Source organism: Musca vetustissima, unplaced genomic scaffold (assembly GCF_032173495.1).
Source record: "Musca vetustissima isolate MV318-11 ecotype Yass unplaced genomic scaffold, APGP_CSIRO_Mvet_v1 utg7804, whole genome shotgun sequence".
NCBI classification, from domain to species: domain Eukaryota; kingdom Metazoa; phylum Arthropoda; class Insecta; order Diptera; family Muscidae; genus Musca; species Musca vetustissima.
Window position 1 is genome coordinate 670,398 of NW_026887929.1, and position 19,615 is coordinate 690,012.

Below are 19,615 nucleotides of genomic sequence, written 5' to 3' on the forward strand. Positions count from 1 at the left end.
GCATCGGCAATTTGCAATTTTCCTATGGGGGAATTAACGCCGTCTGATCTTCTTCTCGCTGAGGAGCTTCCTTACTCATCTGCCACTGCATAAACTGCTGTTGAAATTGCAGACATTTCTGGATTTGCTCCTGCATCACCAACAACTGCTGCGGCATCCCTGCTCTAGGGATTCTGTTCCTGTCGGCTTTCCAGGCTCCACTAGCTCTGCTATCTCTTGCTTTTCGGGTTCTTCTTTAATTTTCTGCATGAGACCTCTGCATATATCATGCACGCTCAGGAGTCGGACCCACATATTGTCCTTAAAGTATACGTCATTATTTGCACCCAGTTTGTTTAATTTTAGATTATTTAATCTCGCCTCGTCCATTTTCGTTTCGTGTGACTTGTACACAGCTTCAAGTGCCGCTTTCCGCACCATTCCGGTTTTCAGTTTATCAGAAATCTCAATCATTTCTTTGGGGATCTGATTTTGCACCTTGCACAGATTATGTGTATCTGTTGACATTTTTTATATTGGCTTTTTTTATTATCATAATTCTAATTTCCAATATTATTTTACTAGTGGGAGCACAAATAAAGCTCGAAATATGACAATTATTGAAGATCTGTTGCTGATTGATAGAAATTACAAATCGAACCACATGGAAAATTTCTTCATGTTTATTACTCCCAGTTTTCGATAGAATATTTTAGAAAGAATTTTAGAAAGATTTCGTCTAACTGTCTTGCACACAATTTTATTTTCTATGTAGAGTATTACATATTTTTGACATATATTAGATTTCATATATTCAGAAGACATTTCAGGAATAATCGACCAAAACCAAAAAATAGTATTTCAATGGCATTTATTATTAAATTTACCTTTATTTAACTGTACGTTTTTAATTTATTATATTCTGGAAAATAGGCGTATAAGTATTGTCATCACGTATACAACTAGGGGACTGCATTATTGTCCCTCATTATTAGGTCAAAGGAAATTAATATTGTTAAAATAAATTAATATTTATATCATAAACAATCAAATGGAATCAAATAATTACAAAAACTCAAAAAATTTTGAATAATTATGAATAAATAATAATTAATTTTTTGTGCCGGTTAAATGTGAATAAAAAAACTAATGTATCTTCATTTCTTTTCCAAATTTCATTAGAAGGATTTTTAACCACCAACAAAGAATCGCAATACCATCAAAATGCAAGTCTTTGACAGCACAATTGTAAGTATTAGAAATAAAAATATTTATTTACTTGTATATTTATATCGATAAAATATATCTACATATGAAAGAATAGAATATAATTGTTTTATAGTTTAAGGTATTGAATTTATACTATAGAAGTAAGTCATCAGGATAATATCTCTACAGAAACAATACTCAGTCTATGTATTGTTTCTGTATAAATATCGTCCTGAGGATTTGTTTCTATAGCGACAAAGGATTTTTTTATAAAGAAATGAATCTTCCTGAGTGTCTGAAGAAATGATTTTTTATAAAGAAATGAATCTTCTTCAGTGTCCGAAGAAATGTTTTCTACGGAAGATTTGACTTTGATTTTCTTCATTTTAGTATTAGCATCTCCAAATAATAGCCATACGTTCGTGCCATTACTATACTTACATATAATTTATTCCACTTCAATAATAAAAATTAACGAAATACAACTTAAACAAATATTATATATTGAATGATTATGCGTATACGTATTGTCAGTACGTATACGATCAAGCGGATCTATCAAATAATTGACATGGATATCATGTTTTCTATTATAAACAGTGGTTTCGGAAATATTTTTTTCTTCTGAATTGAGTTTTCCCTTGTGACTGAAGAATTGTTTTCTATGGAAAAAAATGCTCCTCTATGACTATATAATTTTTTTCTTAAGCAAAGTGTCGTTCACAGTGATTGATCAATCTGTTTCCAAAAACTGAAGAACTGAATAAAATCGTCAATATATCTAATAAAAAAGTATATTTAAAAAATAGATTATACTGACATTTTCAATCATATGTTCATTAAAAAAAAATAATATTTAATTCATATTGATTGATTTTATTTTTTCCAAAACTTACTTCAAATTATTGGCAACAATTTCGACCTTGCAAGTTAATACAAAACAAAAACTGCATAGATATTATGAGAAAGCTATTTTGAATTTCTTAAAATACATTTGATGATTTCCATCAGCCAAAAAATAATAAATAGAAAAAAAACAGAAAACAAACAAACACAAATAAATTATAATATTGTTCATAGATATTAGCCACAAACGTCTTTTGTTTGCTGTTTTCCACAAAATCTCCACAAGAAAAAAAACATTTTCAAGAAAAAAATTCATACAAAACTCAAAACAAAAAATCTGAAAAAAAACAATAGAAAACAAATCATATAAATCCAAATATAAAATATTTCGAATAAAATAGAAAGAAATCTATTGCACTTTTGGAATTTTACCAAGTCAATATAGAGACGAAGAGACAGACAGACAAACAGCAAATGAGCTAGAATTATTTTTGGAGCAGTAAAACATTTTCTTTCTAGAATGTTTCTTTCTGCTTTTTTATTTATTTTTATTGTTGAAATGTTTCTTAATTTATACATAAATATTTATGTATTAGTCAAAGTCCCTGGATTTCAAAATAAAATGCTTTCGTTGATATTTCGTGTCGTATATGTTAATATAAATGACACAAATTGACTAGATATGTTAAGAGGAGGGAATATTTCTTTTTTTTTTTGTGACAGACACAAAACATTCTAAAGTTTATTTTTTTAAAAAAATAACACTTGTGGCATACACAAATTATACAGATTAACCAAATTAGCTAATCTAATTAGCCACAGAGAACGGAGGAGATTTTAATATGGCCTGAGATCCTTAAAGGAGATGTAACAAATCAAAATACTTGATATTCCAAAGTATTGTCGTACACAAGGGCGTATAATTGCTGTCAACACGTAAACGTATAAAGTTCTCAACATTGAGTTATTTATTTGGAAACATTCAAAATTTTATTTTTTATTCAGATTTTGTTGTTATCGGGAAATTTATTTCATTAAACTTAGATTTCAGAATTCTCTGACACCACGTCGTATGATTGCTGTTTATGCGTAAGTGAATTTCCCAGTTAGTGAGGATATTTTTGGTTAATTGTAACTCAAAATATAATTCAGATAGATTTGAGATCAATTTCACAGACCACAAATAAAATATGTATGAAATATAGACGTGTATACGACAATAGTTTATTACTATAATAAACTTCTTTAGGATCTGGTCTTTAGCTGCAAAAATTTAATGATACATGCTTTGGAAGTCTAGAGTCAGATTATTTTCAAATGGATACCAATTAATTTTTTTAATATCAAATCTGTATTAACAGGTTTGAGTTGCATTTTTTCAGAAGTATTTCATTTTGAAAATGGAATTCAGAAAAAAGTCAGCGCAAACTACATAATAAATAAATGTGGAACATGGGCGTATGAGTATTGGCGGCACGTATACGTATAGGGCTCCTTAATTTAAAAATAATCTTAAGGGATTGGTCTATAGTATATGTTTTGGAAGCCTACTTATTTCAAAAGGATTATAAATTTATTTTTTATAAATATCAAATTTTAATATAAGGTTGGGGAAAAATAAATCCATTACATTACAAATTATTACAGACAAGAGTACATAAAAACGTATGAGTACTGACAATACGTATACGCCTACAGTCATTCATATAGAAATTTCAATAAAGAGCCAACGAGCTTAGAGGTCCATAGTTATAAAAAATTGCACTTGACAATTTACATCACATCCCTGATTACCCATTAGTCATAGTCACGACCTATGCTAACCGCCCATTATTTGTTCCTTCCTTATATTTATCATTCATGTTAAAAATAGGCACCTGCATAACCACGTATATATATTTTGTTTCCGATCAAATTTTAAAAATATAAATTCATTGGCACATTACAGCTAAACGCCACTACATTACAGCTAAGACCAGAAACCCCACAACCGCCAACAACATTTCATTAATGGCAAATCGTCAAGCAGAACACGAACGAAGAACTAATTACAAATATATATATATATATTTTTTGGCCAATTACCAAATCGGTCAATGTACGTACATATGTACCAAAAAAAAATCCTAAAATATTAGGCATAACATTTGACACGTTCATTTACATAAATACGTAGGATAAGCAGAAGATAATAATTCTGTTCTGACGTTCATCAAAATTATAGCAATTTACAAAAATCAAAAATTAACATTAATATTGATTTATTAGATTTGAAAACACTTTTTATTTTCAATTTTTATTCGACGATTTGTTTGCATCGAATTCTAAAAATAAACTGCAATTTTCTGGGGCATCAAACACAGAAAGCTTTGTTGTCTAATGACAATGAACATTGATTGTAAATATTTCAATACGATTTGTATTCTATTGGTTTGGGGGAAGATAGGAGCAGCACAAGTGCATCAATTGACATCAATCGCTACAAGTCTTCCCCCATGTTCACTTTCAAATTAGACAGTTTTATTTCAGTTTTTTATTTGTTTGCTGTTGCCATTCATGTTAACCTTGCTAAATGAGAGAATTGTGGCCGAATTTTATTTATGTTTTTTTTATCTATTTGTTTATTTAAAATGAGGTGAATACTAGCAATAGTTCGGAACTTTAGCCGGCCGGCGAATTATTCAGCTAGGCATTTTAATATCGTATTGTAGGCACCAAGGAAGGCTAAAACATTCTCAGAAATCATCTTCAATAAAATTTTAAATATGGACAAATCTAAGACCACAGCTTGGAAGGTATATATTTATGATAGGTTAAGCGGGAAATCTTTTTTTTTCAAAATCATTTATCATATCCCATTTTAAGCATGGTAATCTCGGAACTTCATGAAAAGATCAGATTTACAAAATATTTTAATTTGAATTTAAAAACTGTAGCATGTTAAAATTGAATTAAATATTTTACAGATCATTTAATATTTTAAATAGGAACCTATGGACGTATACGTATTGACAATACTCATACGTCATGATGCACAGAGTCATTTAATAGTAGCAGAGAAGAAATCTAAGAAATCTTCTTGAATAAAATTTTAAATATGGGACAATTCTAAGATCACAGCTTGGAAGGTATATATTTATGATAGGTTAAGCGGGAAATCTTTTTTTTCAAAATCATTTATCATATCCCATTTTAAGCATGGTAATCTCGGAGCTTCATGAAAAAATCAGATTTACAAAATATTTTTATTTGAATTTAAAAACTGTAGCATGTTAAAATTGAATTTAAAAATTGTACAGATCATTTAATGTTTTAAATAGGGACGCATGGACGTATACGTATTGACAACACTCATACGTCACGATGTACGGTGTCATTTAATAGTAGCAGAGAAGCCCTTGGAACCATTTTGGGTTCAATGAAAGCTTGTCCAGATACATATTATCTACAGGAAGTTACATTTGAAATAGGAATCAGAAAATTCGGTAATAATTTTTATTTCTATAGCGTCCTAAAAAATAGATTTATTGTCATCCATCAATTGTTTTTGTACAAAATACCAAACTGTTGTGTTTAAATGAGTCCAAACATTTCAAAATAATTTTTTCACCTTGAAAACCCATATATTTCCTCCTGAAAGCGTGGGAGAAATGTATCAATTGAAGAAATATATATCAGAATCTGAATTTCACCAAATAGTATTCATCATAATTCGGAAAATCATGTTTAAGCCCCAGTTTCGAAAGATTGATCTTTCCTAGCAAAGCAAATCATTTAAGAATATCGTACATACTAACGTATGCGTATTATCAATACTTATACGTATATAGGGCCTAATATAAAAATAGGTAACTGATGCACTCACATGAAGATTGGGTAAACCATAACTCATTAAAAATTCAAGACAATTAATTAATTAATTATTCAGAAGCTTTCCTATAATTGCACAAAGCTAGAAATCGAATAATGAACTTCAAAATGCAGTCAAAATTATCGACACCATTGTGATTTCCATTGAAATCGAAATCGAAACTCTAAAGAACTAGAGAATCACCAAAACGCAATAGATCTTTCTAACAAAGAAAATCATTTGAGAGATACATAGGAACGTAGATATTATCAAATCATACGTAAGCTATGAATAAATAAAAATAGGTAACTGATGCACTCACATGAAGATTCGGTAAACAATAACTCATTAAAAATTCAAGATAGAAGGTAAGCTTTCCTATAATTGCGCAAAGCTAGAAATCGAAAAAATCCAGTCAAAATTGTCGACACCACTTCCATTGAAATGAACGAGCTCATAAGGGACGTAGAGAACCATAACGCTACATGCTTAGGTGTCCTATAACCACCTCCTGACTCATACAAACTAGGAATTGTTGAACTAATAAACTTCTCTTAAACTCGAGAATTCATGGGAACTAGTGAAACATCGATAACTACGGAAAAGGGACTAGTGAACCCTTAGGAAAATTAAGAACTAATAGAAATCCAATTCTTCTAGGAAGAATTTGGATCATCAGTGATTATAGAAATTATTTTTTTAGAAATTAACTGATGAACTTATAAGGTCGAGATGCACATAGTAAACGAACGAAGTCACCAACTCTTAGAGAACTGGCGACCTATGCAAGTTGAAGGATAAAACTTTTAGTTATCTGAAGAAATTATTATTCTGCATACACAGTGAGCAGTGAACTTGTAAACCCTTTTTGCACGATTGAAAACCTCCGGATTAGTGAAAACCTGTGCTGTAATACACGTTTTGAACTCATCAAACTTATTCCGAAATTGACAATTTCCAATGAGCCAGCGTGACCATGGCTGATAAACAGCCGATAAGACGAACCTCTTAGGAAACGGTTGAACTACCATTGAACTCAAAGTGAGCTAGTGAACTAGTATGGCACTGACTCACTCCCAATATGTTTGTGGACTCCTATTTGAACTGTTGAACTTATAGGGGCGTTGTGAATTTAGTTGATGAACTAGCTATATATTCTCCTGTATCAATAATCGTCAACTTATATGGCACTGTGAATCTCTGCTACCTTCAATATTTTCCAAAGATTTTAGCCTTCCCATTAAATTTTAATGTAAAATCTCTATACCTAGCATTTAATTGTTGAAAGCACAATGAAATAGTATAAGCTGGCCCATTTCCAGTGATTTGGTGAACTCCTAGTAACGTTTGAACTGCCATTGAATATTTGAGCTCCCAGTGAGCTTGTGAGCTAGTATGACACTGACTCACTCCCAATGAGTTGGCGTTTTTAATTAGTCGAAGAAATGACGACTCTGTATAGAAACCTTCAACATATGTTGAACTGTGATCTCTCAATAAATTTTAGCACTCACAACGAACTAGTATGACCATTTCCAGTGATTTCGTGAACTCCTAGTAACTTTAAATTGATATTTTACTTTTGAACTCCCAGTGAGCTAGTATACAACTGGTTCACTCCCAGTGAACTAGTGAATCCAACATGAACTAAAAAATTCAAAATAACTGATATAGAGAGACAAATATTACTGAGTTAGTACGCTTTGAAAGAGCAAATAAATATTATCCTTATATATATTATTTAAATTCGTATCTCCAAATTATCGACATTTATTTCTGAGAATAGAAGTATTTATTCAAAATCTCTCCTTGCTTAATTTAATCTATATTTATATATTTATTTATAATACATTTTTTCATTTATTCTCATCTCAAATCTATTTCCTTTTCAGCGTCGTGCATCGCGCCGTGCCTCCCTGAGACGTGGTTCGATTTCAACCTTGCCACAAAAATCCTCCGAGATTCCATGGGACATTTTGGAACGTCTTGCTATGCCATTCCTGTTCTGTCATGCCGCTGCCGTGGTTATTTCAAATGCTTTGCATTTCTTTGATATTTCCCATGTATCGACATTTGCCGTGTTCGTTTGGTTTGCCTTGTCCACCGTCGGTGCTGTATTGTTTTATCATTTTGTCAAGGTAAGTGGAGGACAAGAAGAAATATTTTTTTAGACTGGCATCTACTCATCACGAATAAAGTTTTGTCGGTGCTGATGAGTAGAAAATTTCCTCTAAACAGGAAAATTAATAAAAATGTTGCCATTTGAAGAAAGTGGCCATGACTTGAATTCCGCCATCATTGTCGTCGTCGTCATCATCATCATCGTGAAGCTCGTCATTAGACAGAACAATGATGCAATAATGAGGCTAATGATTATGTCGATGGCAATGGACCGGCCATCAGACAGAGGACAAATTTGTTTGGTTTGAATGAACAATGGGAAATAATTAAAGATGTTTTGGTATTAATTGAATACCAAATATTAAGACGGAATTCAAAACAATTACGACAATTTTAAATGAAAATTTTGAAGTAAAGAAGAAGGAGTTTTAAATTACCAAAATTAAATGTGAAAAATAATTCAAAGCACTTCCTTTCATTCAAATGGTTTAAGAATAAGTTATGACCCTTTATTGGAGCTGGATGTATTATACTTCAGATTGGAGCAGGATGTATTATACTTCTGCCATATTTAATTTTCTTTCCAATCTCCCCCATGGTTTCCCACAACAAATCCCCACCGCTTCAGTCTCCTTAGCCAATCACAGCCCTGGCAAACTAACCAAACTACTTAGAATATCTCCGGCATCCGGACGTCATAATTAAAACAGACAATATTTTTAATTAGAAAACTTTATATTTCCGATCCAAAGAGACAGACCACAAACCCACTAAAACAGTTGCAAACATTTAAGATTTTCCATTAGCATTTCAGGTTAATAAAGCCAACCAGAACCAAGTTCAAGAATATGTTTTAAAGTTTTGCCATTTCTTGTATGAAATGAAGGATTTTTCTTTTTTTGGTGGCCATGAACATAAAACATTTTTTCCTCTCTCTCCCTCTCTTTCACTTACGCATACATTTGCATAAACAATAGAATTTGACACTCTATATTAGTATCCGGTTTTTATGGTTAACCGCAAACATAATCTTCTGCTTAAGGACACCAACATGGCAAAGAGCATAACAGAACAAAAAATAAATAAAGTAAAACTAAACACAAACCATAAGGATAACCCGAAATAAGGACAATGTAATAGGAGACGTTTTAATGGCCATCTCTACTAAGTCCGGAGCAGGTGATGGTTGGTCAAATATTAAATCTGCTATGAAAATCAAAAAAAGGGGACGGGGAGAATATTTAAATATTCTAACCTTAAAGTATGCAACAATGTTGAGGAGAATTTTTGGGGGACAAAAATGCATGGTGGAAATATGAGAGCTAACATCACAAGGAAGCAGGATAAGAAGCAAGAAAATACTAAGAAATTCCACAGGTCCATTAGGACTGCATTTTCTATAGAAAATTCTATAGAAAAAAAAAAAATCCTCATGTCCCTGAGGATTATTTTTTTGATTAAAAAAAATCCTCAGATCCCTGAGGATTATTATTTTTCTATAGAAAAAATCATTAGGTCTCTGAGGACTATACTTTTCCCCAGGTCTCTTTCCAATAAAAAAATAAACAGATCACCGAAGATTAATTTTTTTAAAGAAAAAATTCCGTAAAAAGACTTTTTTCTATATAAAAATTTCTTCACGTTTCTGAGTAAGACTATTTTCAATAGAAAAAAAATTCCTCTGGTCCCTGAGGAAGACTTTTTTTCAATAGAAAAAAATTCCTCAGGTCACTGAGGAAGACTTTTTTCTATAGAAAAAAAAATTGCTCAGGATCCTGAGGACTACTTTTTTCTATAGAAAAAAATTCCTCAGGTCCCTGAGGATTACTTTTTTCTCTAAAAAATCTTTCTATAGAAAAAAATTCCTCAGGTCCCTGAGGAAGACTTTTTTCTATAGAAAAAAATTCCTCAGGTCCCTGAGGAAGACTTTTTTCTAAAGAAAAAAATTTCTCAGGCCCCTGAGGAAGACTTTTTTGTATAAAAAAATCCTCAGGGGCCTGAGGAAGACTTGTTTATATAGAAAAAAATTCCTCAGGTCCCTGAGGAAGACTTTTTGCTATAGATAAAATGCTAAATGCTCTATAGAAAAAATTCCTCAGTTCCCTGAGGAAGACTTTTTTCTATAGAAAAAAATTCCTCAGGATTACTTTTTTCTATATATAAAAAATGCTCAGGTCCCTGAGGAAGACTTTTTTCTATAGAAAAAAATTCCTCAGGTCCCTGAGGACTACTTTTTTCTATAGAAAAAAATTCCTCAGGTCCCTGAGGACTACTTTTTTCTATAGAAAAAACTGCCTCAGGTCCCTGAGTAAGACGTTTTTTCTCTAAAAAAAACAGTCCTCAGGTCCCTGAGGAGGACTTTTTCTATAAAAAAAATCCTCAAATCCCTGAGGAAGACTTTTTTCTAAAGAAAAAAAATTCATCATGTCCCTGAGGATGCCTTTTTTCTGTAGAAAAAAAATCTTCAGGTCCCTGAGGATTACTTTTTTCTATAGAAAAAAATTAGGAAGAAAAAAAAATAGAAAAAAAATTCTTAGGTCCCTGAGGATTTTTTATAAAAAAAAATATCAAGGACCCGAAGAATTTTTCCTATAGAAAAATTAGACCTAAGGGACCTGAGGATGTTTTTAATAGGAGAAAGTCCCCATGGACCTGAGGAATTTTTTTTATAGAAAAAAGTAATTTTCAAGGGCCTGAGTAGTTTTTTCTCTGTAGAAAAAAATTGTCCTATCCCTTAGAATTTGCCTTTTCTATAGAAAAAATCCTTAGATTCCTGATGATTAGAATCTTATGGATTGTGGGAACTTCTAATGAGTTTCCAAACTCTATTTCCCCACCCTTGCCCCCTCGGCTATATCTTTTCCCTTTGGGCCAATAATTTACTTATTTTTGATTCCTAAATGTCAGAAATCTCAGCTACCTTTAATATTTTCCCAAGATTAAACTTTCCCATTAAACTTCCCATTAAACTTTACTGTAAAATCTCTATACCGCAACTGACCATAGACCTTGAAGTTGATTTGTTGTTTATTTTCTTCATTACACTTTGTTGTTTTGTTTTCTCGTTGCTTTATTATGCACAAAGCAGAATCACAAATCTTAAGTTAATGTTGTTTCCGGTCATGCCAATGTTTGATGTATACTTATGAAAACCCCCCTCTATCCCCATCTATCCTCCCCTCAAAAGACAATCTTACACCTCGTTGTCTTTGTCTTTGTATTTCCTTTTTTATTTTCATCTCTAATTTCTGGTATTTCAATTCTGTTTGGTGTTGTTTTTCTTTTTCTTTCTTCCTTCTTATCCCTCTCAACATCGGCCATAGTTGTGTTTCGCACACTCACACACACAGAGAGACACAAAACAATAAGTGAAAGCAATAAAAACATTTGTGTAGTTATAGTACAGAAACACACACATACATACACACACAAATAAATTTATATTCATTTTTGCTGTCCTCCTCGTATTGCAAGTGTAGAGCAGATAATAAACCTTGTAGCTAAAAATAGCCACGAACTAGTACCAGGAGCTCTCACTTCAGTTAGTCGGTGGCCATATTCCATGGTTTGGGTGTGTGTGTGTCGGCTGTGTGACAGACTTTTTTTACACCATGATACTTAGGGAGTTAGGGAATAGCCAACCAAACCAAATAACCAACCAGACAACCAGCCCCGCAGTCAGTCAGTTATACTACTCAGGAAACCTAAAACCAAATACAATCAATGTCAGAGCATTCCAATGAATGGGTCGGGTCCGTTGGCTGCATGACTGCCGGGTTGTATATCTGCCACGCTGGCTGGTTCGATGTTTAGTTGGTTATTTCTGACCCTAGCCTCGTTATATTGTTTCTAATGATTTCTCGTTTTCATTTTCGATTTGATCCTCCGTAGCTAAGGGTTATGGCATAGAACTACACTTATTTCTGTTGTTTTTCGCCTTCCCCATTTCGGTTCTGTTCTGTTGTTTTCCTGTTGCCTTTTCCAATTCTCTGTGCAACATCACAATTACCAAAACACCTCATGGATGAAGAAAGCATCCGAGCAAACATTCGCTCACGAATGGGAAAAAAAGCAACAATGTAGAGGTGTTTTTGTTTTTTCACCCCCAAACGGAAATCGTTTTTGTTTCTTCGTCGACTACCATATACAAAATATCATAGGCACGCACACATCCAAATGCACAGCAGAACATCAATTTTATTATCTTTTAAGACCAATATTCTCGTGTTAGTGTGTGTGCGAGTGTGTTTGTATGCACGTATAAAAATTGTGATGCATGTATGAGTATGTGTGTGGGAGCAGAAGTAGTAGAATTTTATGTATTTTTTCCCGCAACGAAATTTCGGAGAGGGTTATTCAAGAGGAACTATATTTCTATAGAAAAAATCCGTCAGGTTTTTGAGGATTACTTTTTTCTATAAATTCGCTTTCTATAAAAAATCTATCAGGTCCCTGAGGATTACTTTTTTCTATAGAAAAAAAATCCGTCAGGTCCTTGAGATTACTTTTTTATATACAAAAAAATTTCTCAGGCCCCTGAAGACTCACTGTTTTCTATAGAAAAAATCCTCACGTCCCTGAAGACTCACTTTTTTCTATAGAAATAAACCTCAGATCCATGAGGATTACTTTTTTCTATAGTTCTATAGCCCACTGGTGAACTGTCTGTGAACTTTCGAACTGTGAACATCTAGTGAACTGGCGAACTGACCAGTGAGCTGATGAGCTGTTAGTGAACTGACGAATTGACCAGTGAGCTTGTGAACTTCTAATGAAGTGACGAACTGGCCAGGGAGCTGGTGAACTTCTAGTGAACTGACGAACTCTCCAGTGAGCTTGTTAGCCAATGAGCTGGTGAACGTCTAGTGAACTGGCGAAGACCCCAGTGTGCGGGTGAACGTCAAGTGAAGTGTAGAACTTCCCTGTAAGTGAATTCGCGAACGGTCCAATGAAGTGAAGTGACGAACTGGCCATGGTGCTGGTGAACTTCTAGTGAACTGACGAACTCTCCAGTGAGCTGGTGAACGTCTAGTGAACTGGCGAAGACCCCAGGGAGCGGGTGAACGTCAAGTGAAGTGGAGAACTTCCCAGTGAGCTGGCGAACGGTCCAATGAGCTGGTGAACTGTTAGTGAACTGGCAATGAGCTGGTGAACTGTTTGTGATCTGGCGATGTTCCCAGTGTGTTACCAGCTCACTCGAACTCAGATTTAGGGTCATAATCTAGAAGATAACCTCTGGATTTTTTTTTCTTGAGGTATTAAATCTATATAGCTCAAATGGTTTTCTATTGACAGAAGTCTTCTAAAAAGCCTCTAGACTAGGGCAGACCTGTGAAATGTCCACAGGACCCAATAAAAACCTCTGAAAGGCCATCCAAATTTAAAAATCCCACTGAAACCCGAATTACGGAAATATGCCTATAAAGACTACAAAAGTTCTCCATCTAAAATTGTACCTCCGGAAGGCCCCACACCTAAAAGCTCTGAAGATCTCCTGGATCTATGTCTTCTTTGTTTAGGAATCTTCCGGAGGATATTTTGTAAACGTCAGAAGCCTTTAGAATATCCTTCAATCTATGGTAGTCCTCTGATAGGTCAACATGATCCACAGAAAACCTCCAAAAGGCCTTCCAAAAGACCTCAAAACCTCTGATGGATCCTCTAGTTATAGAATACTTTAGTATGGCCTGTTATCCATAGCAGATTCGTGAGACGTTCCCTACATATATAAGCCATCCAGAATATAGAATATCCCTGCGAATGCATCCATCTGTAGAAGCGCCTAAAAGGTTTTATGAGACCTCTCAATAATATTTTGCCTCTATAAGACTTCTAAGGGTCCCGTATATATGTATGACTCTTAGAAATGCTATTTATGGAATATATATTTTGTAAGGTTATCCATATTGGTCCCGTGTGAGGTTCCTAATCTATAAAAAACTCCAAAGACCTTACAGAAACTCCTGGAAGGTCTTTCGAAAAAGTATCCAAAAGGTCTAGACAGGACTTTGGGAATTTCTTAGTCCATATAAGACAACTGAAGATCTCCTATCTATGGATGACCTTTGGAAAGTTTATGGCACCTATTTTTATGGTCCTCTATCTCTAGACGCCAATATATATTTAGTCCTATGAAAAGTCTGTCATATAAACAAATACCTATGGAAGGTCTTCCTTAGTCTTCCTCGTTTAGTAACCAACATTTGAAATAATTTCCTTTTTATGCTCCTTATCTCTTCCAGGTTACCGCCTCCGGCAAAGGTGTCCTAATTACTGGCTGTGAATCACCCATTGCATGGTATTTGGCTAAGAAATTGGATGACTTGGGTTTCCATGTCTATGCTGGGTTCAATGTACCCATTGAAGAATGTGAAGAGGCTACCATACTTAAGGAAGAGACATCGGGACGTATGAAGACCATCTATTTGGATATTACATCGGAAAAGTCGGTAAGTTCAGCAGAAACCCAATTCAGAGAAATTTTTCTAAAGAAAAATAAAAATTATTATTACTGTTGTTGTTGTTGTTTTTAATAGATGTTGGAAGCTGCCATGTTTGTCTCCGAACATTTGCCATTCGGTGCCAAGGGTTTGTGGGCCTTGATCCACTGTGCCCAATGGGTTGCTTTGGGTGAAATTGAATGGTTGCCATTTACAGTATTGCGTAAATCTTTGGATTTGAATTTGTTGGGTAAGAAAAAAAGAGGTTTTGATTTAGTTTGGAATCTAAGTATTTATTTTTTATTGCAGGATGCGCTCGTTTAACTCAAATTATGTTGCCTTTAATTCGTGGTGCCCGTGGCCGTGTTATTTTCTTGACTTCTGGTAATTTTTTTAATATTTATTGATCCCAAAAAAAAAATTAATAATTAAAAATTGCATCCTTTTAGCCCTTAACAAAATCCCCACCCCCGTACGCAGTGTCCAATGTGCCACCCAGGCTGCCATTGACAGCTTTGCTGCCTGTTTGCGCCAGGAAATGCGTACCCGCAAGGTCGATGTCTCTGTTGTGGCTGCTGGTGAATTTACCCCTGGCAATGCCTGGTTGAAGGATACCGATTTGCGTGAACAAGCCAAGAAGATGTGGGGACAAATGTCACCCGAACAAAAGAGAGCCTATGGTGAGGATTACTATGAGGCTGCCATGACCTGTATTGAGAAATATTCCAGAGAGGTGGGTTTCCAAAGAAATTTTTAAATAATTTTTATTAAATAAAATTCAAATTATTTCTCAGGCTGCCGATATCCAACCCACTGTCCGTGTCTTGATCGATGCCACCACCCGTTCCTTCCCCATGGCCCGCTATACTCCCGTCACACCCAAGGAGAAATTGCAAATCTTTTTGGCCGAACATTTGCCACCATCCTTGTATGAGGTCTTCTATGGTGTTCCAAGGAAATAATTCCGTTAAGAATTTTCTATTAGGCTAATGATATGCGAAGCAGGAGTGAATTAGATCAACATACATATAAACATAAATACATACATATATTAATTTTATATATTTTTTATTTAGCAGAAGAGAACAAAAAACACACAACTCAACAATTAACAGCATTTTAGTTAGCATTTATGAGCGAAAAAATATGTTTTTTAACAGTTTTTATTTTTGTTAATTTTTATAAGTAATAATTTTTTGTTTACGCCTTCGAAGATTTTTTTATATATTAAAAAAAATAATAAAGAAATGTAAAATATATAAAATTAATTGAAAACGAAAAAAGTTTTTATGTATTTTTTATTATTATTTTTGTTTTTTTTTTTTTTTTTTTTTTTTTTTTTGAATTTTGAAACATATCAACCCACTGTGCTTATGTGTCTCTCAATTCCTACAATATTTGAAAAATTTCATTTTTCCCATTGCCGGAAATCCTTTACAAATCTTCAATTTTCTTCCACATATTTCAAGACCAGCTTCTTTCTTACACACCCCAAAATAAATAATAAGTTTTTTCTCAAAATGTCCCTCTATTTTCATAACCCTATATGGCCCTTACCGAATAACAATAAAAACGCAGTATTTCGTTTTTAACATTCATTGGAATGCTACACATGCATTCTGTGGAACTCACCACGTATAAATGTAACTGTGTATGTATATGTGTGTGTGTGCAATAATGTGTCTCTGTATGTATGTGTGTATTTTTAGTACAGATTTTATTAGTATTTTATTATTGGGTGATAGAAGAAAATGAAACCGAATGGAATGGACACCAGAACGAAAGAATGAAAGCCGTAAATGAGTTTTATGGCTTTCCATTGCAGTTGTGGCATTTTATTTTTTGGAATGGTTCTCATGGTTGTAATGGTAGTAGTGGTGGTGCTAGTGATGGTTATCCTGCTTGTCCTCTTGTTGAATATATTTCGAAAATTGCCGGCATATGTAAGCATCAATACATATCTTTATTGGTTTCTATCTCTCACTCTCTCTACTAAGTGGTATTATTCATTCCAGGCACATATGCTTTTTAAGACAAGGAAGAATCGGAAAATAGCTCTAATGTGACCAGAAGTGGAAATACGGAAAAGAAACAAAAGCAAGGGACCTTGAAATGTAAAATAGATTTAATTTTCTTTTTATATCTATTTTTTATATGGCTCACACAACGAGCCACATACAAATTGTAGTCGCTCTATTAGCGACACAAATGGAATTATAGGCATTTTAGGAAACCGACATAAAATCTTTGACAACAACAAGGAGGAAAGAAGAGAACACTACTCACCATAAAAAATATTTTAGGAAAAAAAATCTTCTTTAATAAAACCACGCCTCCATGGTCCTTGAAAAAAATCTTCTTTAATAAAACCACGCCTCCATGGTCCTTGAAAAAAATCTTCTTTAATAAAACCACGCCTCCATGGTCCTTGAAAAAAATCTTCTTTAATAAAACCACGCCTCCATGGTCCTTGAAAATATCTTCTTTAATAAAACCACGCCTCCATGGTCCTTGAAAAAAATCTTCTTTAATAAAACCACGCCTCCATGGTCCTTGAAAAAAATCTTCTTTAATAAAACCACGCCTCCATGGTCCTTGAAAAAAATCTTCTTTAATAAAACCACGCCTCCATGGACCTTGAAAAAATATTCTTTAATAAAACCACGCCTCCATGGACCTTGAAAAAATATTCTTTAATAAAACCACGCCTCCATGGAACTTGAAAAAATATTCTTTAATAAAATCACGCCTCTATGGACCTTGAAAAAATCTTCTTTTATAAAACCACACCTCTATGGACCTTGAAAAAATATTCTTTAAAAAATCCACGCCTCTGTGGGCCTTGAAAAATATTCTTTAATAAAACCACGTCTCCATGGTCCTTGAAAAAAATCTTCTTTAATAAAACCACGCCTCCATGGTCCTTGAAAAAAATCTTCTTTAATAAAACCACGCCTCCATGGTCCTTGAAAAAAATCTTCTTTAATAAAATCACGCCTCTATGGAACTTGAAAAAATCTTCTTTTATAAAACCACACCTCTATGGACCTTGAAAAAATCTTCTTCAATAAAACCACGCCTCCATGGACCTTGAAAAAATATTCTCTAATAAAACCACGCCTCCATGGAACTTGAAAACCTTGAAAAAATAATCTTCAATAAATCCTCGACTATTTGGGTCTTGAAAAAATAATCTTCAATAAACTCTCGCCTATTTGGGCTTTAAAAAATAATCTTCAATAAATCCTCCCTATTTGGGACTTGAAAAAAGATTATTCAAAGAAACCATGCCTATTTGGGCCTTGGGGAAAAATTGTTTAAAGAAATCCACACCTCTGAGGGCCTTGAGAAAGCATGCTTTAAAAATCTACGCCTATTGAGGCCTTGAAAAATACTTTAAAAATATCCACACCTCTGAGGGCCTTGAAAAATATTTTTTTGAATAATCCACACCTAAGTTATTCTGTTAGAAGGAAATCTATATATCTTAAAGAAGACCTATAAATCTACCAACTCTCCTCAGTCCATTTGCTTCGAATAAAGGATTTGTGTGTGTGTGTGTGTGAATGTTTGAGTTCGGGTTAAGTGATAAGTTTATGTGTGAATACCAATCATTAGCACTTATCTTGCCACAGCAAAAACACACACACTCATACATACTCATATGTGGCTATCTCACTGGCTATACTTTACATAAACAAAACACACCCACTCATACACACATACGATATGATATTTGTGTGATTGTGAGCCTTTCCTCTTAGATAGGGGAGAATCTTTGCAAATTAACTAGTTTATTTTATTTAAATAACATTTAGCATACACTCACACATACACAGGGAAACACACTCACCCACCCATGTCATTAATTTTATGAGGTTCAAGTACATTTATTCTCAGTCTACTTCTTCATCATCATCTTCATCTCCTTCTAATAATCTTAGATCTATGCCATGAATAGAATAGCGAGACAAGTGCATATATCAATCCGCATGATACTCATTTGACACACACACCGACAGCCACACATGCATACCTACATAGCTGAGTTAATTTGTGTAGAAATGTAGACAATATTAAATATTTAATGTTGCAGAGGTCTGTTAATCCATAGACATGGTCCATAAAATTGCAAGACGATTCAACGGAGGAGATGAGAAAATACGAATTGGACATTGGAGAAATGATGGGAATGCGAATATTAATGGGATGTCTCTCGTGTGTGTGTATGTGTGTGCGGAGTACTCCCTCACACACACATGTACTATAATACAAATGCAACAACATAAATTCCATTTAAAATCTAAGCTACATTAAGTGGCTGATCTAATACCAACTGGAGGTAAAACTACTTTGCTCACCTCCTGTCTAAGGTAAAAGTGTGTACCCGGCCAAAATGCTTAGCTCCAAATATGGCAGAGCTACCGAGAGTAGTAAATGAATATTTATATGCCTTCTGTGTGTGTGTCCATGTGTTGGGTCAACACGTCGTATGTCTGTCACTATAATAAGTACATGACATGTATCTACGTGTATGTGTGTGATTGTGCGCCTTTTCACCGGACATTGTTGTTCACTTAGCCAACAATCGTGCCTGGAATTGTCATTTGAACAGCTTTGAACGAAGTCCTGCATCAGCATAAACATCAAGGATTCAACATTATCAGCATAAATTTCTATTATTACCATTACCACCAACCATCGCCGAACTAAATCACTTGAGATTACCATTGTCGTATCTCTGTATGTGTGTGTGTGTGTGGCAAAGTAAGTTACTGAACTGAGTTGTAGAATTGAAAGCTTAACCAGCTCATTGTAGCCATCTACAGCTACGGGTAGCTGCAATCACATTTGCCATTAACGTTTAAGTGGGTATCATCCTTTATCATTATTAAGCAATGCTAATTATGGCCAATCTGTCACTAAGTGCAAATTGCTAAAATTTAATTAAAATCATTGGCCTAGGGGGACCAGAGAGGCAGCCAGCCAGCCATGCGGAGATGAATGAAAGGAAATACAGGTTGGCAAGGAGACAAATGGTGAATGATATATTAGAATAAAGGATAAGCTAAGATATATTTTTCTAGAAGGTGTGGATTTACTCAAGAATATTTTTTCAAGGCCCAACAACGCGTGGATTTATTATATAATATTTTTTCAAGGCCCAAAT

The 19,615-nt window shown here is 34.0% G+C and overlaps 1 protein-coding gene across 1 annotated transcript; it reads left to right on the forward strand.

The window, feature by feature from the left end:
* Window positions 1-1,188: 1,188 nt before the first annotated feature.
* On the forward strand, window positions 1,189-15,411 carry LOC133335730 (D-beta-hydroxybutyrate dehydrogenase, mitochondrial). Its single transcript, XM_061544031.1, has 7 exons — window positions 1,189-1,227; window positions 7,777-8,022; window positions 14,248-14,454; window positions 14,542-14,695; window positions 14,755-14,829; window positions 14,895-15,178; window positions 15,240-15,411. The coding sequence occupies exons 1-7, from the start codon at window positions 1,204-1,206 to the stop codon at window positions 15,405-15,407; spliced, it is 1,158 nt and encodes a 385-aa protein (XP_061400015.1). The 5' UTR covers window positions 1,189-1,203; the 3' UTR covers window positions 15,408-15,411.
* The last annotated feature ends 4,204 nt before the right edge of the window (window positions 15,412-19,615 follow it).